The sequence below is a fragment of the Pseudophryne corroboree genome, chromosome 4 (genome assembly GCF_028390025.1).
Source record: "Pseudophryne corroboree isolate aPseCor3 chromosome 4, aPseCor3.hap2, whole genome shotgun sequence".
NCBI classification, from domain to species: Eukaryota; Metazoa; Chordata; class Amphibia; order Anura; family Myobatrachidae; genus Pseudophryne; species Pseudophryne corroboree.
In genome coordinates this window covers 66533359-66558559 of record NC_086447.1, presented here as the reverse complement: position 1 = coordinate 66558559, position 25201 = coordinate 66533359, and the positions used below count along the sequence as shown (strand labels likewise).

The 25201-nt window shown below is 44.6% G+C and overlaps 1 protein-coding gene across 1 annotated transcript in view; it reads left to right on the top strand.

Moving 5' to 3' along the window:
• Positions 1–1032: 1032 nt before the first annotated feature.
• LOC134908896 (cytochrome P450 2K4-like) overlaps positions 1033–25201 on the top strand; it is a 99899-nt gene continuing 75730 nt past the window's right edge. Inside the window, exon 1 of the mRNA XM_063915122.1 lies at positions 1033–1249. Within this exon, the coding sequence (XP_063771192.1) occupies positions 1073–1249 (177 nt within the window). The 5' untranslated portion in view covers positions 1033–1072. The remainder of the gene's footprint in view (positions 1250–25201) is intronic.

Genomic DNA, 25201 nt, shown 5'->3' with positions numbered 1-25201 from the left:
TGGGGAGCCATGTCATCTGCTGGTGTTGGTCCACTGTGCTTTATTAAGTCCAGAGTCAATGCAGCCGTCTACCAGGACATTTTAGAGCACTTTATGCTTCCTTCAGCAGACAAGCTTTATGGAGATGCTGACTTCATTTTCCAGACGGAACAATGCAGAAGAGCTGAAGGCCGCTATTGAAGCATCCTGGTCTTCTATAACACCTCAGCAGTGCCACAGGCTGATAGAATCCATGCCACACCGCATTGAGGCAGTCATTCCTGCAAAAGGGGCCCAAACCAAGTACTGAGTACATATGCATGATTATACTTTTCAGAGGGCCGCCATTTCTGTATTTGAAACCCTTTTTTTATTGATTTTATGTAATATTCAAATTTTCAGAGATTTTGGATTTGGGGTTTTCTTAAGCTGTAAACCACAATCATCAAAATTATAACAAATAAAGGCTTGTAATATCTCACTTTGCATGTAATGAGTCTATATAATATATTTGTTTCACCTTTTAAGTTGAATTACTGAAATAAATGAACTTTTTCACAATATTCTAATATTTCGAGTTTCACCTGTATTACCGGTTGTATTTTGAAGTCAGTATATTTTGGCTACAATTTAATGAGGTGTGAAACACACTTACATATATAATAGGTATATGTTATAGGTACTCAGATTATAAGTCTGCTTAGCTGCAATACCTTAAACTGACCAATACAAGTAGCTTGCCAGGCTTCATATGCAAGAGCAAATATCTCAATGTGTTAGGTATCTGACTGCAGTGTATGAGGTTGTGAGTTCAAGTCCTGGGCACGGCATGCTGAGAAATGTGTGTTTTAAATACTGTGGGACAAATCTGAATTTCCAAGGAGCTAATTTCTGCATTAGAGGGTTTTCTCTTGATATCTTTCCCTTTAAAACTTATGTAAGTAGTTATGATAATGAGATGTTTCTCAATACTTTTTTGGCTCACTCTGCATCAAACAAACACAGTCACTGAGACAAAGGTGAAGCACAAGGGTTATATACAGCTGCCTTACAGGTGCCAGACCCAGTCCCTCTCAGGTACGCTGATCACACAATGGATTTGGGGCTCTCTGTTGCTACGTACTTTGTGCTGATATTAGTGCTGTTATATATTCTGCACCGGTGGAATAAAACAAGCTCAGCAAACTTTCCTCCAGGACCAAAATGTTGGCCGCTGATCGGGAACTTACAAATGCTGAATTTAAAAGACCAGCACCTGACGTATTTAGAGGTAAGAGAACGTCATGCTATAGCAAGTGCTCATGTGACATATAATGCTACAATACACACCATAAGAATGTAATACTAAAATATCTTTGTGAGTTAATAAAATATCTATATATAGAGGGGTGCAGTACAGAGCTATAGTTGATAGATAATGAAGTTCACCTATAGCAGCACCTGTTTGTGCTATACAAGTAAACTCAAAGGGGTATATTTACTAACATTCGTAATTCTCCCGATTTGGTGGGAGAATAATCACGAATGACATCGAAAGTGTAAAACTGCAACTTTTTGAATTTATTATGACTAATTTACTAAACTGCCGTATTCTGCATTTTCGGGTTTTCCGATGTCGATGTCATTCGTTTTTTTAGGCAGTGTTTTACGTGAGTGACTTGTAAAACACTGCCGACTTTAATACAATGAATCTCGGCCGGATCTGAGAGATCCGTGCTGGGCTTCATTGTGCACTTTGTTTAAAAAAAAAAAAAAGTTTAAATGTTAAAAAAAAATTGCGTGGGGTCCCCCCTCCTAAGGCAAACCAGCCTCGGGCTCTTTGAGCCGATCCTGGTTACCAGGCTCCTCGGATAATCCTTTTGTAATCCACGTACTTGATTAAAAAAATAAAACGGATACCCGAGCCACGCACTGAAAGGGGACCCATGTTTTCACATGGGTCCCCTTTCCCCGAATGCCAGAAACCCACTCTGACTGATGTCTAAGTGGGTTTCTTCAGCCAATCAGGGTGCGCCACGTTGTAGCACCCTCCTGATCGGCTGTGTGCTCCTGTACTGTCTGACAGGCGGCACACGGCAGTGTTACAATGTAGCGCCTATGCGCTCCATTGTAACCAATGGTGGGAACTTTCTGCTCAGCGGTTGACCGAAAGTGACCTCACTGCTGACCACAAAGTTCCCACCATTGGTTACAATGGAGCGCATAGGCGCTACATTGTAACACTGCCGTGTGCCGCCTGTCAGACAGTACAGGAGCACACAGCCGATCAGGAGGGTGCTACAACGTGGCGCTCCCTGATTGGCTGAAGAAACCCACTTAGACATCAGTCAGAGTGGGTTTCTGGCATTCGGGGAAAGGGGACCCATGTGAAAACATGGGTCCCCTTTCAGTGCGTGGCTCGGGTATCCGTTTTATTTTTTTAATCAAGTACGTGGATTACAAAAGGATTATCCGAGGAGCCTGGTACCCAGGATCTGGTGAGTATAATTTATTCAACAGGTACCCCATGGATTCTACTGGAGAAGAGGACCGACCCTCGTGTGAACATAAGGTAAGTATGTATGTATGTTTGTGTGGATGGATGTAATAAAACTTTACTTTCAAGGTGTGTGTGTATTGCCTTTTTTTGGGTATTTTTTTAGTAGTAGTACTACAGGTACCAGCGGGCCCGTTTTTCCGCCGCATGTTGGTACTTGTGGTTCTCCAAGTACCAGCATGTGGGGGAGGCTTGCTGGGCCTTGTAGTACTGCTACTAAAAACAATATATTACACTTTGACAAAAAGGCTATCAGCCCCCCATCCGCAGCCCATTGGATGGGGGGGGACAGCCTCGGGCTTCACCCCTGGCCCTTGGGTGGCTGGGGGGGGACCCCTTGATTGAAGGGGTCCCCACTCCCCCAGGGTACCCCGGCCAGGGGTGACTAGTTGGATATTTGATGCCACGGCCGCAGGGCACTGTATAAAAGTGACCCCCGGCTGTGGCATTATCTGTCCAGCTAGTGGAGCCCGGTGCTGGTTTTAAAAATACGGGGGACCCCTACGCTTTTTGTCCCCCGTATTTTTGGAACCAGGACCAGGCGCAGAGCCCGATGCTGGTTGCTTAAATATGCGGGAACCCCTGTCATTTTTTTCCCCATATTTCTGCAACCAGGATCGGCTCAAAGAGCCCGAGGCTGGTTATGCTTAGGAGGGGGGACCCCACGCAATTTTTTTTCAACAAATTAACACTTTCCCACCCCTTCCCACTGATATACATGCACGGATCTCATGGATCCGTGCATGCCTATCCAATCACGGCTCAAAAAAGCAGGTCTGGGTTTTTTTAGAGATGAGCGGGTTCGGTTTCTCTGAATCAGAACCCGCCCGAACTTCATGTTTTTTTACACGGGTCCGAGCGACTCGGATCTTCCCGCCTTGCTCGGTTAACCCGAGCGCGCCCGAACGTCATCATCACGCTGTCGGATTCTCGCGAGGCTCGGATTCTATCGCGAGACTCGGATTCTATATAAGGAGCCGCGCGTCGCGGCCATTTTCACACGTGCATTGAGATTGATAGGGAGAGGACGTGGCTGGCGTCCTCTCCGTTTAGAAATTAAAATAGATAGGAGAGTGAGAGTGAGACACTTCATTTACTTACTGGTAGAGATGAGCGGGTTCGGTTTCTTTGAATCCGAACCCGCACGAACTTCACTTTTTTTTTCACGGGTCCGAGCGACTCGGATCTTCCCGCCTTGCTCGGTTAACCCGAGCGCGCCCGAACGTCATCATGACGCTGTCGGATTCTCGCGAGACTCGGATTCTATATAAGGAGCCGCGCGTCGCCGCCATTTTCACACGTGCATTGAGATTGATAGGGAGAGGACGTGGCTGGCGTCCTCTCCATTAGAATAGATTAGAAGAGAGAGAGAGAGAGATTGTGCAGACAGAGTTTACCACAGTGACCAGTGCAGTTGTTGTTAAGTTAACTTTTATTTAATATATCCGTTCTCTGCTATATCCGTTCTCTGCCTGAAAAAAACGATACACAGCAGTCACACAGTGTGACTCAGTCTGTGTGCACTCAGCTCAGCCCAGTGTGCTGCACATCAATGTATAAAAGCTTATAATAATTGTGGGGGAGACTGGGGAGCACTGCAGGTTGTTATAGCAGGAGCCAGGAGTACATAATATTATATTAATTTAAAATTAAACAGTGCACACTTTTGCTGCAGGAGTGCCACTGCCAGTGTGACTAGTGGTGACCAGTGCCTGACCACCAGTATAGTAGTATATTGTTGTATACTATCTCTTTATCAACCAGTCTATATTAGCAGCAGACACAGTACAGTGCGGTAGTTCACGGCTGTGGCTACCTCTGTGTCGGCAGTCGGCACTCGGCAGGCAGTCCGTCCATCCATAATTGTATAATTATATACCACCTAACCGTGGTATTTTTTTTTCTTTCTTTATACCGTCGTCATAGTCATACTAGTTGTTACGAGTATACTACTATCTCTTTATCAACCAGTGTACAGTGCGGTAGTTCACGGCTGTGGCTACCTCTGTGTCGGCAGTCGGCAGGCAGTCCGTCCATCCATAATTGTATTATTATAATATATACCACCTAACCGTGGTTTTTTTTTCATTCTTTATACCGTCATAGTGTCATACTAGTTGTTACGAGTATACTACTATCTCTTTATCAACCAGTGTACAGTGCGGTAGTTCACGGCTGTGGCTACCTCTGTGTCGGCAGTCGGCAGGCAGTCCGTCCATCCATAATTGTATTATAATATATACCACCTAACCGTGGTTTTTTTTTCATTCTTTATACCGTCATAGTGTCATACTAGTTGTTACGAGTATACTACTATCTCTTTATCAACCAGTGTACAGTGCGGTAGTTCACGGCTGTGGCTACCTCTGTGTCGGCAGTCGGCAGGCAGTCCGTCCATCCACAATTGTATTATAATATATACCACCTAACCGTGGTTTTTTTTTCATTCTTTATACCGTCATAGTCAGTCATACTAGTTGTTACGAGTATACTACTATCTCTTTATCAACCAGTGTACAGTGCGGTAGTTCACGGCTGTGGCTACCTCTGTGTCGGCACTCGGCAGGCAGTCCGTCCATCCATAATTGTATTATAATATATACCACCTAACCGTGGTTTTTTTTTCATTCTTTATACCGTCATAGTGTCATACTAGTTGTTACGAGTATACTACTATCTCTTTATCAACCAGTGTACAGTGCGGTAGTTCACGGCTGTGGCTACCTCTGTGTCGGCAGTCGGCAGGCAGTCCGTCCATCCATAATTGTATTATAATATATACCACCTAACCGTGGTTTTTTTTTCATTCTTTATACCGTCATAGTGTCATACTAGTTGTTACGAGTATACTACTATCTCTTTATCAACCAGTGTACAGTGCGGTAGTTCACGGCTGTGGCTACCTCTGTGTCGGCAGTCGGCAGGCAGTCCGTCCATCCATAATTGTATTATAATATATACCACCTAACCGTGGTTTTTTTTTCATTCTTTATACCGTCATAGTCAGTCATACTAGTTGTTACGAGTATACTACTATCTCTTTATCAACCAGTGTACAGTGCGGTAGTTCACGGCTGTGGCTACCTCTGTGTCGGCACTCGGCAGGCAGTCCGTCCATCCATAATTGTATTATAATATATACCACCTAACCGTGGTTTTTTTTTCATTCTTTATACCGTCATAGTGTCATACTAGTTGTTACGAGTATACTACTATCTCTTTATCAACCAGTGTACAGTGCGGTAGTTCACGGCTGTGGCTACCTCTGTGTCGACAGTCGGCAGGCAGTCCGTCCATCCATAATTGTATTATAATATATACCACCTAACCGTGGTTTTTTTTTCATTCTTTATACCGTCATAGTCAGTCATACTAGTTGTTACGAGTATACTACTATCTCTTTATCAACCAGTGTACAGTGCGGTAGTTCACGGCTGTGGCTACCTCTGTGTCGGAACTCGGCAGGCAGTCCGTCCATCCATAATTGTATTACAATATATACCACCTAACCGTGGTTTTTTTTTCATTCTTTATACCGTCATAGTCAGTCATACTAGTTGTTACGAGTATACTACTATCTCTTTATCAACCAGTGTACAGTGCGGTAGTTCACGGCTGTGGCTACCTCTGTGTCGGCACTCGGCAGGCAGTCCGTCCATCCATAATTGTATTACAATATATACCACCTAACCGTGGTTTTTTTATACCACCTAACCGTGGCAGTCCGTCCATAATTGTATACTAGTATCCAATCCATCCATCTCCATTGTTTACCTGAGGTGCCTTTTAGTTCTGCCTATAAAATATGGAGAACAAAAAAGTTGAGGTTCCAAAATTAGGGAAAGATCAAGATCCACTTCCACCTCGTGCTGAAGCTGCTGCCACTAGTCATGGCCGAGACGATGAAATGCCAGCAACGTCGTCTGCCAAGGCCGATGCCCAATGTCATAGTACAGAGCATGTCAAATCCAAAACACCAAATATCAGAAAAAAAAGGACTCCAAAACCTAAAATAAAATTGTCGGAGGAGAAGCGTAAACTTGCCAATATGCCATTTACCACACGGAGTGGCAAGGAACGGCTGAGGCCCTGGCCTATGTTCATGGCTAGTGGTTCAGCTTCACATGAGGATGGAAGCACTCAGCCTCTCGCTAGAAAACTGAAAAGACTCAAGCTGGCAAAAGCACCGCAAAGAACTGTGCGTTCTTTGAAATCCCAAATCCACAAGGAGAGTCCAATTGTGTCGTTTGCGATGCCTGACCTTCCCAACACTGGACGTGAAGAGCATGCGCCTTCCACTATTTGCATGCCCCCTGCAAGTGCTGGAAGGAGCACCCGCAGTCCAGTTCCTGATAGTCAGATTGAAGATGTCAGTGTTGAAGTACACCAGGATGAGGAGGATATGGGTGTTGCTGGCGCTGGGGAGGAAATTGACCAGAAGGATTCTGATGGTGAGGTGGTTTGTTTAAGTCAGGCACCCGGGGAGACACCTGTTGTCCGTGGGAGGAATATGGCCGTTGACATGCCAGGTGAAAATACCAAAAAAATCAGCTCTTCGGTGTGGAGGTATTTCACCAGAAATGCGGACAACAGGTGTCAAGCCGTGTGTTCCCTTTGTCAAGCTGTAATAAGTAGGGGTAAGGACGTTAACCACCTCGGAACATCCTCCCTTATACGTCACCTGCAGCGCATTCATAATAAGTCAGTGACAAGTTCAAAAACTTTGGGTGACAGCGGAAGCAGTCCACTGACCAGTAAATCCCTTCCTCTTGTAACCAAGCTCACGCAAACCACCCCACCAACTCCCTCAGTGTCAATTTCCTCCTTCCCCAGGAATGCCAATAGTCCTGCAGGCCATGTCACTGGCAAGTCTGACGAGTCCTCTCCTGCCTGGGATTCCTCCGATGCATCCTTGCGTGTAACGCCTACTGCTGCTGGCGCTGCTGTTGTTGCCGCTGGGAGTCGATGGTCATCCCAGAGGGGAAGTCGTAAGCCCACTTGTACTACTTCCAGTAAGCAATTGACTGTTCAACAGTCCTTTGCGAGGAAGATGAAATATCACAGCAGTCATCCTACTGCAAAGCGGATAACTGAGGCCTTGGCATCCTGGGTGGTGAGAAACGTGGTTCCGGTATCCATCATTACTGCAGAGCCAACTAGAGACTTGTTGGAGGTACTGTGTCCCCGGTACCAAATACCATCTAGGTTCCATTTCTCTAGGCAGGCGATACCGAAAATGTACACAGACCTCAGAAAAAGAGTCACCAGTGTCCTAAAAAATGCAGCTGTACCCAATGTCCACTTAACCACGGACATGTGGACAAGTGGAGCAGGGCAGGGTCAGGACTATATGACTGTGACAGCCCACTGGGTAGATGTATGGACTCCCGCCGCAAGAACAGCAGCGGCGGCACCAGTAGCAGCATCTCGCAAACGCCAACTCTTTCCTAGGCAGGCTACGCTTTGTATCACCGCTTTCCAGAATACGCACACAGCTGAAAACCTCTTACGGCAACTGAGGAAGATCATCGCGGAATGGCTTACCCCAATTGGACTCTCCTGTGGATTTGTGGCATCGGACAACGCCAGCAATATTGTGTGTGCATTAAATCTGGGCCAATTCCAGCACGTCCCATGTTTTGCACATACCTTGAATTTGGTGGTGCAGAATTTTTTAAAAAACGACAGGGGCGTGCAAGAGATGCTGTCGGTGGCCAGAAGAATTGCGGGACACTTTCGGCGTACAGGCACCACGTACAGAAAACTGGAGCACCACCAAAAACTACTGAACCTGCCCTGCCATCATCTGAAGCAAGAAGTGGTAACGAGGTGGAATTCAACCCTCTATATGCTTCAGAGGTTGGAGGAGCAGCAAAAGGCCATTCAAGCCTATACAATTGAGCACGATATAGTAGGTGGAATGCACCTGTCTCAAGTGCAGTGGAGAATGATTTCAACGTTGTGCAAGGTTCTGATGCCCTTTGAACTTGCCACACGTGAAGTCAGTTCAGACACTGCCAGCCTGAGTCAGGTCATTCCCCTCATCAGGCTTTTGCAGAAGAAGCTGGAGGCATTGAAGGAGGAGCTAACACGGAGCGATTCCGCTAGGCATGTGGGACTTGTGGATGCAGCCCTTAATTCGCTTAACAAGGATTCACGGGTGGTCAATCTGTTGAAATCAGAGCACTACATTTTGGCCACCGTGCTCGATCCTAGATTTAAAGCCTACCTTGGATCTCTCTTTCCGGCAGACACAGGTCTGCTGGGGTTGAAAGACCTGCTGGTGACAAAATTGTCAAGTCAAGCGGAACGCGACCTGTCAACATCTCCTCCTTCACATTCTCCCGCAACTGGGGGTGCGAGGAAAAGGCTCAGAATTCCGAGCCCACCCGCTGGCGGTGATGCAGGGCAGTCTGGAGCGACTGCTGATGCTGACATCTGGTCCGGACTGAAGGACCTGACAACGATTACGGACATGTCGTCTACTGTCACTGCATATGATTCTCTCAACATTGATAGAATGGTGGAGGATTATATGAGTGACCGCATCCAAGTAGGCACGTCACACAGTCCGTACTTATACTGGCAGGAAAAAGAGGCAATTTGGAGGCCCTTGCACAAACTGGCTTTATTCTACCTAAGTTGCCCTCCCACAAGTGTGTACTCCGAAAGAGTGTTTAGTGCCGCCGCTCACCTTGTCAGCAATCGGCGTACGAGGTTACATCCAGAAAATGTGGAGAAGATGATGTTCATTAAAATGAATTATAATCAATTCCTCCGCGGAGACATTGACCAGCAGCAATTGCCTCCACAAAGTACACAGGGAGCTGAGATGGTGGATTCCAGTGGGGACGAATTGATAATCTGTGAGGAGGGGGATGTACACGGTGATATATCGGAGGGTGAAGATGAGGTGGACATCTTGCCTCTGTAGAGCCAGTTTGTGCAAGGAGAGATTAATTGCTTCTTTTTTGGGGGGGGTCCAAACCAACCCGTCATATCAGTCACAGTCGTGTGGCAGACCCTGTCACTGAAATGATGGGTTGGTTAAAGTGTGCATGTCCTGTTTTGTTTATACAACATAAGGGTGGGTGGGAGGGCCCAAGGATAATTCCATCTTGCACCTCTTTTTTCTTTTCTTTTTCTTTGCATCATGTGCTGATTGGGGAGGGTTTTTTGGAAGGGACATCCTGCGTGACACTGCAGTGCCACTCCTAGATGGGCCCGGTGTTTGTGTCGGCCACTAGGGTCGCTAATCTTACTCACACAGCTACCTCATTGCGCCTCTTTTTTTCTTTGCGTCATGTGCTGTTTGGGGAGGGTTTTTTGGAAGGGACATCCTGCGTGACACTGCAGTGCCACTCCTAGATGTGCCCGGTGTTTGTGTCGGCCACTAGGGTCGCTAATCTTACTCACACAGTCAGCTACCTCATTGCGCCTCTTTTTTTCTTTGCGTCATGTGCTGTTTGGGGAGGGTTTTTTGGAAGGGCCATCCTGCGTGACACTGCAGTGCCACTCCTAGATGGGCCCGGTGTTTGTGTCGGCCACTAGGGTCGCTAATCTTACTCACACAGCTACCTCATTGCGCCTCTTTTTTTCTTTGCGTCATGTGCTGTTTGGGGAGGGTTTTTTGGAAGGGACATCCTGCGTGACACTGCAGTGCCACTCCTAGATGGGCCCGGTGTTTGTGTCGGCCACTAGGGTCGCTTATCTTACTCACACAGCGACCTCGGTGCAAATTTTAGGACTAAAAATAATATTGTGAGGTGTGAGGTATTCAGAATAGACTGAAAATGAGTGTAAATTATGGTTTTTGAGGTTAATAATACTTTGGGATCAAAATGACCCCCAAATTCTATGATTTAAGCTGTTTTTTAGTGTTTTTGGAAAAAAACACCCGAATCCAAAACACACCCGAATCCGACAAAAATAATTCGGTGAGGTTTTGCCAAAACGCGTTCGAACCCAAAACACGGCCGCGGAACCGAACCCAAAACCAAAACACAAAACCCGAAAAATTTCAGGCGCTCATCTCTACTTACTGGAGCTTAGGAGGAGTTATACTAGTGACTGATGACCAGTGACCTGACCACCAGTGCAGTTTTATAATTTATTATTATTTAATAATCCGTTCTGTTCTTGTTCTCTGCCTGAAAAAAATGATACACAGTGACTCAGTCACACTCACATACCATATCTGTGCTCAGCCCAGTGTGCTGCATCATCTATGTATAATGGCCCTCATTCCGAGTTGATCGGTCGCAAGGCGAATTTAGCAGAGTTACACACGCTAAGCCGCCGCCTACTGGGAGTGAATCTTAGCTTCTTAAAATTGCGACCGATGTATTCGCAATATTGCAATTACTAACTACTTAGCAGTTTCAGAGTAGCTCCAGACTTACTCTGCCTGTGCGATCAGTTCAGTGCTTGTCGTTCCTGGTTGACGTCACAAACACACCCAGCGTTCGCCCAGGCACTCCCACCGTTTCCCCGGCCACTCCTGCGTTTTTTCCGGAAACGGTAGCGTTTTCAGCCACACGCCCCTAAAACGCCGTGTTTCCGCCCAGTAACACCCATTTCCTGTCAATCACATTACGATCGCCGGAGCGAAGAAAAAGCCGTGAGTAAAAATACTATCTTCATTGTAAAATTACTTGGCGCAGTCGCAGTGCGAATATTGCGCATGCGTACTAAGCGGAATTTCACTGCGATGCGAAGAAAATTACCGAGCGATCAACTCGGAATGAGGGCCCATATCTGACTGTGCTCACACAGCTTAATTGTGGGGGAGACTGGGGAGCAGTTATAGGTTATAGCAGGAGCCAGGAGTACATATTAAACAGTGCACACTTTTGCTGCTAGAGTGCCACTGCCAGTGTGACTGACCACTGACCACTGTGACCAGTGACCTGACCACACTGACCACCAGTATAGTATATTGTGATTGAATGTCTGCCTGAAAAAGTACACTCGTCGTGTGACTTGTGTGGTGTTTTTTTATTCTATAAAAATAAAAAAACTCATTCTGCTGACAGACAGTGTCCACTCCAGCAGGTCCGTCATTATATAATATATACCTGTCCGGCTGCAGTAGTGATATATATATATTTTTTATATCATTATTTATCATCCAGTCTACTAGCAGCAGACACAGTACGGTAGTTCACGGCTGTAGCTACCTCTGCGTCGGCACTCGGCAGTCCATCCATAATTGTATACCACCTACCCGTGGTTTTTTTTTTCTTTCTTCTTTATACATACTACATCTCATTATCATCCAGTCTATATTAGCAGCAGACACAGTACAGTACGGTAGTCCACGGCTGTAGCTACCTCTGTGTCGGCACTCGGCAGTCCATCCATAATTGTATACCACCTACCCGTGGTTTTTTTTTTCTTTCTTCTTTATACATACTACATCTCATTATCAACCAGTCTATATTAGCAGCAGACACAGTACGGTAGTTCACGGCTGTAGCTACCTCTGTGTCGGCACTCGGCAGTCCATCCATAATTGTATACCACCTACCCGTGGTTTTTTTTTTCTTTCTTCTTTATACATACATACTACATCTCATTATCATCCAGTCTATATTAGCAGCAGACACAGTACAGTACGGTAGTCCACGGCTGTAGCTACCTCTGTGTCGGCACTCGGCAGTCCATCCATAATTGTATACCACCTACCCGTGGTTTTTTTTTTCTTTCTTCTTTATACATACTACATCTCATTATCATCCAGTCAATATTAGCAGCAGACACAGTACAGTACGGTAGTCCACGGCTGTAGCTACCTCTGTGTCGGCACTCGGCACTCGGCAGTCCATCCATAATTGTATACCACCTACCCGTGGTTTTTTTTTTCTTTCTTCTTTATACATACTACATCTCATTATCAACCAGTCTATATTAGCAGCAGACACAGTACAGTACGGTAGTCCACGGCTGTAGCTACCTCTGTGTCGGCACTCGGCAGTCCATCCATAATTGTATACCACCTACCCGTGGTTTTTTTTTCTTTCTTCTTTATACATACTACATCTCATTATCATCCAGTCTATATTAGCAGCAGACACAGTACAGTACGGTAGTCCACGGCTGTAGCTACCTCTGTGTCGGCACTCGGCAGTCCATCCATAATTGTATACCACCTACCCGTGGTTTTTTTTTTCTTTCTTCTTTATACATACTACATCTCATTATCAACCAGTCTATATTAGCAGCAGACACAGTACAGTACGGTAGTCCACGGCTGTAGCTACCTCTGTGTCGGCATTCGGCAGTCCATCCATAATTGTATACCACCTACCCGTGGTTTTTTTTTCTTTCTTCTTTATACATACTACATCTCATTATCAACCAGTCTATATTAGCAGCAGACACAGTACAGTACGGTAGTCCACGGCTGTAGCTACCTCTGTGTCGGCACTCGGCAGTCCATCCATAATTGTATACCACCTACCCGTGGTTTTTTTTTTCTTTCTTCTTTATACATACTACATCTCATTATCATCCAGTCTATATTAGCAGCAGACACAGTACAGTACGGTAGTCCACGGCTGTAGCTACCTCTGTGTCGGCACTCGGCACTCGGCAGTCCATCCATAATTGTATACCACCTACCCGTGTTTTTTTTTTCTTTCTTCTTTATACATACTACATCTCATTATCAACCAGTCTATATTAGCAGCAGACACAGTACAGTACGGTAGTCCACGGCTGTAGCTACCTCTGTGTCGGCACTCGGCAGTCCATCCATAATTGTATACCACCTACCCGTGGTTTTTTTTTTCTTTCTTCTTTATACATACTACATCTCATTATCATCCAGTCTATATTAGCAGCAGACACAGTACAGTACGGTAGTCCACGGCTGTAGCTACCTCTGTGTCGGCACTCGGCAGTCCATCCATAATTGTATACCACCTACCCGTGGTTTTTTTTTTCTTTCTTCTTTATACATACTACATCTCATTATCAACCAGTCTATATTAGCAGCAGACACAGTACAGTACGGTAGTCCACGGCTGTAGCTACCTCTGTGTCGGCACTCGGCAGTCCATCCATAATTGTATACCACCTACCCGTGGTTTTTTTTTTCTTTCTTCTTTATACATACTACATCTCATTATCAACCAGTCAATATTAGCAGCAGACACAGTACAGTACGGTAGTCCACGGCTGTAGCTACCTCTGTGTCGGCACTCGGCACTCGGCAGTCCATCCATAATTGTATACCACCTACCCGTGGTTTTTTTTTTTCTTTCTTCTTTATACATACTACATCTCATTATCAACCAGTCTATATTAGCAGCAGACACAGTACAGTACGGTAGTCCACGGCTGTAGCTACCTCTGTGTCGGCACTCGGCAGTCCATCCATAATTGTATACCACCTACCCGTGGTTTTTTTTTCTTTCTTCTTTATACATACTACATCTCATTATCAACCAGTCTATATTAGCAGCAGACACAGTACAGTACGGTAGTCCACGGCTGTAGCTACCTCTGTGTCGGCACTCGGCAGTCCATCCATAATTGTATACCACCTACCCGTGGTTTTTTTTTTCTTTCTTCTTTATACATACTACATCTCATTATCAACCAATCTATATTAGCAGCAGACACAGTACAGTACGGTAGTCCACGGCTGTAGCTACCTCTGTGTCGGCACTCGGCAGTCCATCCATAAGTATACTAGTATCCATCCATCTCCATTGTTTACCTGAGGTGCCTTTTAGTTGTGCCTATTAAAATATGGAGAACAAAAATGTTGAGGTTCCAAAATTAGGGAAAGATCAAGATCCACTTCCACCTCGTGCTGAAGCTGCTGCCACTAGTCATGGCCGAGACGATGAAATGCCAGCAACGTCGTCTGCCAAGGCCGATGCCCAATGTCATAGTACAGAGCATGTCAAATCCAAAACACCAAATATCAGTAAAAAAAGGACTCCAAAACCTAAAATAAAATTGTCGGAGGAGAAGCGTAAACTTGCCAATATGCCATTTACCACACAGCTACCTCATTGCGCCTCTTTTTTTCTTTGCGTCATGTGCTGTTTGGGGAGGGTTTTTTGGAAGGGACATCCTGCGTGACACTGCAGTGACACTCCTAGATGGGCCCGGTGTTTGTGTCGGCCACTAGGGTCGCTTATCTTACTCACACAGCTACCTCATTGCGCCTCTTTTTTTCTTTGCGTCATGTGCTGTTTGGGGAGGGTTTTTTGGAAGGGACATCCTGCGTGACACTGCAGTGACACTCCTAGATGGGCCCGGTGTTTGTGTCGGCCACTAGGGTCGCTTATCTTACTCACACAGCTACCTCATTGCGCCTCTTTTTTTCTTTGCGTCATGTGCTGTTTGGGGAGGGTTTTTTGGAAGGGACATCCTGCGTGACACTGCAGTGACACTCCTAGATGGGCCCGGTGTTTGTGTCGGCCACTAGGGTCGCTTATCTTACTCACACAGCTACCTCATTGCGCCTCTTTTTTTCTTTGCGTCATGTGCTGTTTGGGGAGGGTTTTTTGGAAGGGACATCCTGCGTGACACTGCAGTGACACTCCTAGATGGGCCCGGTGTTTGTGTCGGCCACTAGGGTCGCTTAGCTTAGTCATCCAGCGACCTAGGTGCAAATTTTAGGACTAAAAATAATATTGTGAGGTGTGAGGTATTCAGAATAGACTGAAAATGAGTGTAAATTATGGTTTTTGAGGTTAATAATACTTTGGGATCAAAATGACCCCCAAATTCTATGATTTAAGCTGTTTTTTAGTGTTTTTTGAAAAAAACACCCGAATCCAAAACACACCCGAATCCGACAAAAAAAATTCGGTGAGGTTTTGCCAAAACGCGGTCGAACCCAAAACACGGCCGCGGAACCGAACCCAAAACCAAAACACAAAACCCGAAAAATTTCCGGCGCTCATCTCTAGTTTTTTTTAGCACTTTTTTACGAGTTGTATTTTTTCACGGCAGTGTTTTTTTTTTTTTTGGCTTTGCACTTCTTAGTAAATGACCGAGATTCATACTTAAACAGCCGCGTTTTGACCGATGGTGTATTCATTCGTATTTTTTTTGTTGGACTTGCAAAAAAATACGAATGGCCTCATCACTGCCGTGATTTCTGCTTAGTTAATTACCGAGATGACACTTTGAAGAAAAAACGGCATCTCGGACCAAATCGGGACCTTAGTAAATATACCCCAAAGTTGGCAAAATATTGGTCACATTATATATAACTTAAAACTGGGCCAAACAGTATAAAAAATGTCATAAATCTCAGTAGTCTACAGAGGTTATCATAGATGGTGCTAGACCAAAAAACCTTCAGAACATTGGATCTAGAACAGGGTGCCCCATTTGGTTAGCACTACCTTGGATCATACAGGCTCAATATTCTGCAAAGTCTGGCATTATTCTTTATATTCCATAGCGAAGCACGGGTATTCAGCTAGTGTGTGTGTGTATATATATATATATATATAGTCTTCCCCTGACCCACCCACACACTCATACCAGGCCTGTACCACTCAGACCACAGCTCTACTGCTGTATCTGACCTTCTCACTGCTCCGTCTCATCCTGCCACTATCCCTCCACCCTTGTTCAGTCCCTTCACCCTACTTATGAACTTCCTGGGGTTCTCCTCCTGTCCTAGGGCTATTCATTCATGTAGCTCCGTGTGGTAAGTACAGGCAGAGCCAGAAGATTCACTAGATGTTTAAATGCCCTGTTTGGGAGAGGAGGCTGAATAGCCATGTCACGGAGGAGACATGTCTAGCCCATAGAGGGCAGTATTGTCCCTTTACCACCTTGTTGGGTCACCTTGTTGATATGTGTGCATTGCGTTTCACAGTGAGTTGATATCTGACAGCAGAGTGGGTTGCCGCCACCCACACAGTCTAAGTGGAAAATATATGTATATATTTACATCTTGATAATGTTAATTAGTCCAAATGAAGCAATCAAGTTCTGACACCACTTGCCTTTGACCCCTAGGTAGAAACACCAGTTGTACCTCCCTATTTACATCTCTGGGCTAATCACAGACTCTATCTATGATGTAAAAATAAATACCTAAAGCATCAAGTCTTTTTGTTGGACACAGAGACATAAAGGGGGTCATTGCGAGTTGATCGTAGCTGTGCTAAATTTAGCACAGCTACGATCAGGCACTCAGACATGCGGGGGGGCACCCAGCACAGGGCTAGTCCGCCCAGCATGTCAGTGCCCCTCCCCCCCCCCCCCCCCCCCCACAGAAATGCAAAAGCATCGCACAGGGGCAATGCTTTTGCATTTGAGGAGTAACTCCCGGCCAGCGCAGCTCCTGCGACTGGCCGGGAGAACCTCTTTGCTGCCCGGTTCGCAGTGGCTGCGTGTGACATCACGCAGCCGCTGCGGCCTGCCTCCCCACACATTCCGGCCACGCCTGCGTTGACCGGACCACGCCCCCTAAACGGCGGCTTAACACCACCATCCAGCCCCCTCCCGCCCAGCAACCGCCTCTGCCTGTCAATCGGACAGAGGCGATCGCTAGGCAACCACAGCCTTCGGCCGTCTGGCATGTGCTGGCTCAGTGCGACGCATGCGCAGTTCTGACCCGATCGCTGCGCTGCGATAAACTGCAGCAAGCGATCGGGTCGGAATGACCCCCAAAATCTCTAAACATGATTTTAAGATAACAACACTTGATCAAGTTGCAGGTCTGTCACAGGGTCAGCTTCCAGCTTTCACAAACGAAAGCATTATTTTTCCAGCTGTGCTGTATATCTGAAGTTAGCCATTAAAATAGAGAAAACAAAGTGTATTTATTTACATGAAAAAATTATATATATATATGAGATGTAATATGTGTATATATATATATATATATATTTATATAAACTTGTATGAGCCGCACTCGTAAACTTTAAAGAGGGTGCCGGTTAATAAAGAATAACAGCAAAGTCCATGTCCACCTGAGACAAAGCAAAGTCCAGAAAAACACGTGTAGCCAGCACACCAATAAATATGCACTTAAAAAGGTTTTAATTCCTTGTAAAGCAGCAATGCATAGACATCATGATTGTAAGAAATCAGGAAAATGCAGTCAATATTTTGGGCATAGCATATTCACCCATTCCTTCAAAATGTGCAATTTAAAGCAGACATCAGTCAACGAATCCGTTTCGGTGGTACTCCCTGTGAACACCACCTCTGTGTTACAGAGATGACGTGTCCACACTAAAAACGGAGCTCACAGAACTGGGACGCATGACGCGGCGCGCATCACCGGAAGTGACGCGCGTCCATGTGGTCACTTGGTTGGCGGAAGTCCGCATGCTGTCAACCACTCGCATCACACAGGCACAAACGGGAATAGCTATTTAAACAACAACCACTCGATTTTGAGGTGGAATTATATCAATTTCGAAGACTACTAAATCTGTTAAGATTTCTTTTCCAAACAAGGTGGACGAAAAGAGAAGCTGTCTCATTTTAGAGTTAAAAGCAAGTTTGACCCACCCACTAACAATTCTGCTATAGAAATTTTCTTTAGACTGGTTAAGAATGAAGTATTACCATTCATGAAAAGCAAACAATATTACCGTTCATCTGTCTAAGGAAGAAACTTTGTCTGTTCACTCACTTCATGATAATCAGGCAATTATCATACGCCCGGCCGATAAAGGCGGTGGCATTGTTGTTTTAAACAAAACCGATTACATGATGGTGATGCGACAATTGAACAATACTGCTTGTTATAAACGACTTACGTTTGATCCTACTGACGGATTTAAGAAAGAGATTGATAGTATCATTCATTTAGGTTTATCCAACAGTTGGGTAGATGAGCAGACGGACAAATTTTTGGAACAAGAGTTTCCCATAACACCGTTACTCTATATTATACTCAAAGTGCATAAGTCACTAGTAAATCCCCCTGGTAGACCCATCATTTCCTCCAAGGGGTCCCTGGGACAACCCCTTTCGCAGTTTGTAGATTTTTATCTTCAACCAGTTGTACAGAATATTTCCGGTGACGCACGCCGCGTCATGCGTCGCATTCTGTGAGCTCCGTTTTTAGTGTGGACACGTCATCTCTGTAACACAGAGGTGGTGTTCACATGGAGTATCTGATACAGCGATGTATGGGCGATGACACTATGTGAGTAGGTCATGTGATGTTAAGGTGTGTGTTGTGGAAGTCCATATATGGACAGCTAATTGAGCAGACAAGTGAAATAATTAATTGTTTGATTCTAATTGGTTGGAAGTGTATTTGGTGCAGGTATATAAAGGCTTTGCTGGCAGTTTCAGATAGTCAGTCCTGGATGAAGGTGACTGTTACCACCGAAACGGATTCATTGATTGATGTTTGCTTTAAATTGCACATTTTGAAGGAATGGGTGAATATGCTATGCCCAAAATATTGACTGCATTTCTCTGATTACTTACAATCATGATGTCTGTGCATTGCTGCTTTACAAGGAATTAAAACCTTTTTAAGTGCATATTAATTGGTGTGCTGGCTACACGTGTTTTTCTGGACTTTGCTTTGTCTCAGGTGGACATGGACTTTGTTGTTATTCTTTATTAACCGGCACCCTCTTTAAAGTTTACAACGAGTGCGGCTCATACAAGTTTTTCTATGCAATTGGATTTTTTAACTGCACTGTGTTTTCAAAGGATCATCTATGCAGTTTTAGGGGTATATGCAATTACCGGCGAATCGCGGCAATTTTTCACCCGTTTTTTAATTCGACACAATTCGACCGGCGAATTCCGGCAAGTGGGTGCCGGAATTCAACATATTCAATAAAAAACGGATTCGACAGTTCCACTGTCGAAAAACGGCCGATTTGACGGATTTTGATCCGATTTTTAAGAAACGGGAAAAAACCCGAAAAAAAATTGCAAGGAGTCCCCCCTCCAAAGCATAACCAGCCTCGGGCTCTTCGAGCCGGTCCTGGTTCTAAAAATCCGGGGGGGAAACTGACAGGGGATCCCCCGTATTTTTTAAAACCAGCACCGGGCTCTGCGCCTGGTGCTGGTGCAAAAAATACGGGGGACAAAAAGAGTAGGGGTCCCCCGTATTTTTTACACCAGCATCGGGCTCCACTAGCTGGACAGATAATGCCACAGCCGGGGGTCACTTTTATACAGCGCCCTGCGGCCGTGGCATTAAATATCCAACTAGTCACCCCTGGCCGGGGTACCCTGGGGGAGTGGGGTCCCCTTCAATCAAGGGGTCCCCCCCCCAGCCACCCAAGGGCCAGGGGTGAAGCCCGAGGCTGTCCCCCCCATCCAAGGGCTGCGGATGGGGGGCTGATAGCCTTGAGAAAATTGAAAGAATATTGTTTTTTCCAGTAGTACTACAAATCCCAGCAAGCCTCCCCGCAAGCTGATACTTGGAGTACCACAAGTACCAGCATGCGGGAGAAAAACGGGCCCGCTGGTACCTGTAGTTCTACTGGAAAAAAAAAAACCAAATAAAAACAGGACACGCACACCGTGAGAGTAAAACTTTATTTCACACATGTCGACACACACACATACTTACCTATGTTCACACGCCGACCTCTGTCCACTTGTCCAAGTAGAATCCACGTGTACCTGTGAATAAAATTATACTCACCTCAATCCAGTGTCCGGATCTTTTAAAATAATCCTCGTACTTGGCAAAACAACAAAACGAACACCCGGACCAAACGGACTGAAAGGGGTCCCATGTTTACACATGGGACCCCTTTCCCCGAATGCAGAGACCCCCCGTGACTGCTGCCACAGAAAGGTCTCTTAAGCCAATCAGGAAGCGCTACTTCGTGGCACTCTCCTGATTGGCTGTATGCGCGTCTGCTGGCAGACAGCGCATCGCACAGCTCCCTCCATTAGTTTCAATGGTGGGAACTTTGCGGTCAGCGGTGGGGTTACCCGCGGTCAGCCGCTGACCGCGGGTGACCTCACCGCTGACCGCAAAGTTCCCACCATTGAATATAATGGAGAGGCTTTGCGATGCGCTGTCTGACAGCTCAGACGCGCATAGCCAATCAGCAGAGTGCCAGGATGTTGCGCTCGCTGATTGGCTGAAGGGACCTTTCTGTGACAGCAGTCACGGGGGAGTCTCTGCATTCGGGGAAAGGGGTCCCATGTGTAAACATGGGACCCCTTTCAGTCCGTTTGGTCCGGGTGTTCGTTTTGTTGTTTTGCCAAGTACGAGGATTATTTTAAAAGATCCGGACACTGGATTGAGGTGAGTATAATTTTATTCACAGGTACACGTGGATTCTACTTGGACAAGTGGACAGAGGTCAGCGTGTGAACATAGGTAAGTATGTGTGTGTGTCGACATGTGTGAAATAAAGTTTTACTCTCATGGTGTGCGTGTCCTGTTTTTATTTGGGTATTTTTTTTCCAGTAGAACTACAGGTACCAGCGGGACCGTTTTTCTCCCGCATGCTGGTACTTGTGGTTCTCCAAGTACCAGCTTGCGAGGAGGCTTGCTGGGACTTGTAGTTCTACTGGAAAAAACAATATTCTTTCAATTTTCTCAAGGCTATCAGCCCCCCATCCGCAGCCCTTGATTGAAGGCGTCCCCACTCCCCCAGGGTACCCCGGCCAGGGGTGACTAGTTGGATATTTAATGCCACGGCCGCAGGGCGCTGTATAAAAGTGACCCCCGGCTGTGGCATTATCTGTCCAGCTAGTGGAGCCCGATGCTGGTGTAAAAAATACGGGGGACCCCTACTCTTTTTGTTCCCCGTATTTTTTGCACCAGGCGCAGAGCCCGGTGCTGGTTTTAAAAATACGGGGGATCCCCTGTCATTTTCCCCCCCGGATTTTTAGAACCAGGACCGGCTCGAAGAGCCCGAGGCTGGTTATGCTTAGGAGGGGGGGGCCCCACGCAATTTTTTTTCTGATTTTTACCATTCCATTAAAAAAAAAATAATAATAATATTTTGAAAAATATATAAATAATACTTGTGCCTCCAAAATAGACAAACTAAGTACCTAATCCCTTCTAATATAAATAGATATGCTATTACCAATAAAAAAAACCACCAAAAAAAACATGTTTTAAATTTTTTTGATTACATTCCGCCACCAAAGTGTGGCGGATTGAAAATGACGAATTTACTGTCTAAAAGCACTGTTGTCGAATTTCCAAACTTCAATTGAATATACTTTTGTCGAATTGCCGCATTTGTACCATTGCAGAAATGTCGAATTTGACAAATGTCGAATTTCAAAAAGTCGAATTTGGAAAGTCCGTTTTTTTGACGAAAAGTACTGAATTGCATTGTCAAATTTTTTGGGGGGGCGAAAATGTCCCGTTTTTCGACATTTTCGGGAATTCGACCGCAGTTGCATATACCCCTTAATTTTATGTGTTGTTTGTATGTGATTTTAACTGTCTTATCTGCACCTGTTTTCTAATGGATCCTGATGTTGGTGATTTATTGGGTACAAAACGATTCCTGGATAAAGATATCTCTAAGATTCTTTTTTCAGATACTAACCAATTGGCATTTGACATTGATAGTCCAACAGAAGTATTCTCTGGTTTGGTTAAACTTCGAAAGAGATTGGTAGAACTAGAGCTGCATGGTCTTACCTTGTCCCAATAGCATAAGGATAAATTAATTCCTAGTGGGTTTAGAATTAGGAATCAGCCCACTACTGGACGCAGCAATAAGGAATTCTGCAGACAATGGCGCATGATTCTTAATCAATGCAGCTTTGACTTGATGATTCTTGCAGTACAACAGGTTAATGTCGATATTGAAGGACTAAAAAGAGAGATTAATGACTGAGAGAAAGAGGGTTTGGATATCCTAAAAAATTATGAAACCGGTAACTGATTGACTAAATTGGATGATAGTATTTCTAAATTCAAAGAAGAATTGTTGGGGTTCAAAAGAACCAAGTATAGAAAGGTGAGGGACGATTACAAGGACCTCAAAGTCTATGCTTGGACCAGTCAGACGAATAGATGTCCCTGGAGGAGAGACCAGGGTGGCAGACGAAAGTCTGATAGACACTTCACTGATGTAGAGTCACATACTTCTCAAAGTACCTCAGATAATTCCTCTGCCACCAGGGGTTCTTTTTCCCGGGAGCGTATATATACCCACAGCAGAAATCGATTTACAAAAAACCTTGTCGCAGAGGTGGGGTCAAGCATAGGAGGACAGCAAGGAAAACCACAGAGAGTAGTACAGAGGTAATTGTTTTCAATTTATCGGAATATACACCTACTGAAGCCGAAATGATGGTTCTTTCTAAAGGCCTATCATTCATGCAGACGTTTAAACAACAACCACTCGATTTTAAGGTGGAATTATATAAATTTCGAAGACAACTAAATTTGTTAGATTTCTTTTCCAAACAAGGTGGACAAAAGAGAAGCTGTCCCATTTTAAAGTTAAAAGCAAGTTTGACCCACCCACTAACAATTCTGCTATATAAATTTTCTTTAGACTGGTTAAGAATGAAGTATTACCATTCATGAAAAGCAAACAATATTACCGTTCTAATCTGTCTAAGGAAGAAACTTTGTCTGTTCACTCACTTCATGATAATCAGGCAATTATCATACGCCCGGCCGATAAAGGCAGTGTCATTGTTATTTTAAACAAAACCAATTACATGATGGTGATGCGACAATTGAACAATACTGCTTGTTATAAACGACTTACGTTTGATCCTACTGACGGATTTAAGAAAGAGATTGATAGTATCATTCATTTAGGTTTATCCAACAGTTGGGTAGATGGAGCTGATGGACAAATTTTTGGAACAAGAGTTTCCCATAACACCGTTACTCTATATTCTAGCCAAAGTGCATAAGTCACTAGTAAATCCCCCTAGTAGACCCATCATTTCCTCCAGGGGATGCCTGGGACAACCCCCTTCGCAGTTTGTAGATTTTTATCTTCAACCAGTTGTACAGAATACTCCATATTTTGTCAGAGATACTACCGATTTTTTGAATAAGGTTAAAGAATTTGGTCGGCCTCCATCTCAATGTCTTTTGGTTACCCTCGATGTTAGTAGCCTATACACAAATATTGAAAATCGTATAGAGGTTAATTTGGTTAGGGAGGTCCTCATGGCCAGTCCAGACTATGTTGGTCCACCTATTGAATTTTTGATATTACCTATGGAGGTGATACTTCAGAAGAATCATTTTTTGTTCAATAATACCTTTTTTCTCCAGCTTAACGGTACCGCGATGGGGTCAAACATGGCCCCTTCATACGCCAATCTATATATGTACAATTACGCACGTCAGCATATTATGGGTAATGCAATGTATTCACGATACGTTGCATTGTATTTAAGATATATAGATGACCTATTTTTTGTCTGGACCGGAGGTGAGGACCTTCTTCTACAATTTGTTGCTTATCTCAATACTATTCCAGGTTTGATTAGATTCTCCTGCATACAATTGATTTATTGGATGTTACAATAAGGGTTGAAGATAACCAATTCAAGACCAATATTTTTAGAAGTACTGATAAAAATACACTATTGTTGTCATCAATCTTGCATCCTCAGCCTCTGAAAAGAGGCCTTCCCTTTTCTCAGCTTATCAGAGTGGTCAGAATTACATCGGATAGAGACCAATTACCTGAAGCTCTGAGAGTAATAGGTAAAAAATTCCTTGAACAAGGCTATCATCCAAGGAAGGTGTCTATAGCTGTAAAGAAATGTCTAACATTGGACTGAGATGTCCTGATGAAACAGGATGAGCAGGCACCAGAAACCATGAGATTACCATTCTCCAGCACATATCCTATAACCTCAGGAAGAACTAGAGCTGCAATTTTGAGGCATTGGCATATAATTCAATCGGATCTGGTATTGGGACCATCATGTCAACAATTGCCTCTATTTTGTTACAGACAAAGCAGAAATCTGAAAGAACGTCTGACATACTCGGACATTAGTCCTACAGCAGCGACTAGTTCAGGATGGTTAAAACTACAAAAGGGAGCTTACAAATGCTCGAAGTGTGTAAACTGTTCACATATGATATTTGGAGGCCAGTTTCTTCATCCGATTACTGGCAAAATCTATGCAATCCGTCATAGACTGAACTGTGAATCTAAATTTGTGGTTTATATCATCATATGTCCCTGTAAAAAGATTTACGCGGGGAAAACCATAAGAATGATTAAGGAGATAATTGGGATGCACCGTTCAGCCACTAAAAAAGCACAAATGGGTATAGATGCCAGCATACCATCTGTAGCAAGGCATTTTTTTGAAGAAAAACATACCGTCCGGGACGTTCGGTTCATGCCATTGGACCACATTCCGCCATTCACAAGGGGTGGGGATAGACATAAACTTCTATTACAACAGAAATGCCAATGGATATACAGACTGAACAGTATGGCACCATTTGGCCTCAACGAGGAATTTACATTTTCATCTTTAAAAAAAAAAAAAATCCATATATGGGGGCTAATTATGCAGGAGAGTTGATTAGGCTCTGGGGTATTGGTTGCAGTGGATCATATTCATTGCGGCCAGTTCGCTAGTTTACTTACCCTTTCTCAAAATGTTTTGTCTTTTGATTTGTATAGATTGGTTACACCAACATCGGGATCCATGTTTTATTAACTTTATAGTTATTGTCCTTATTTACATTTTTCTGTTGCTGTTTGTACACTTTTGCTATATATATTTGGCCGT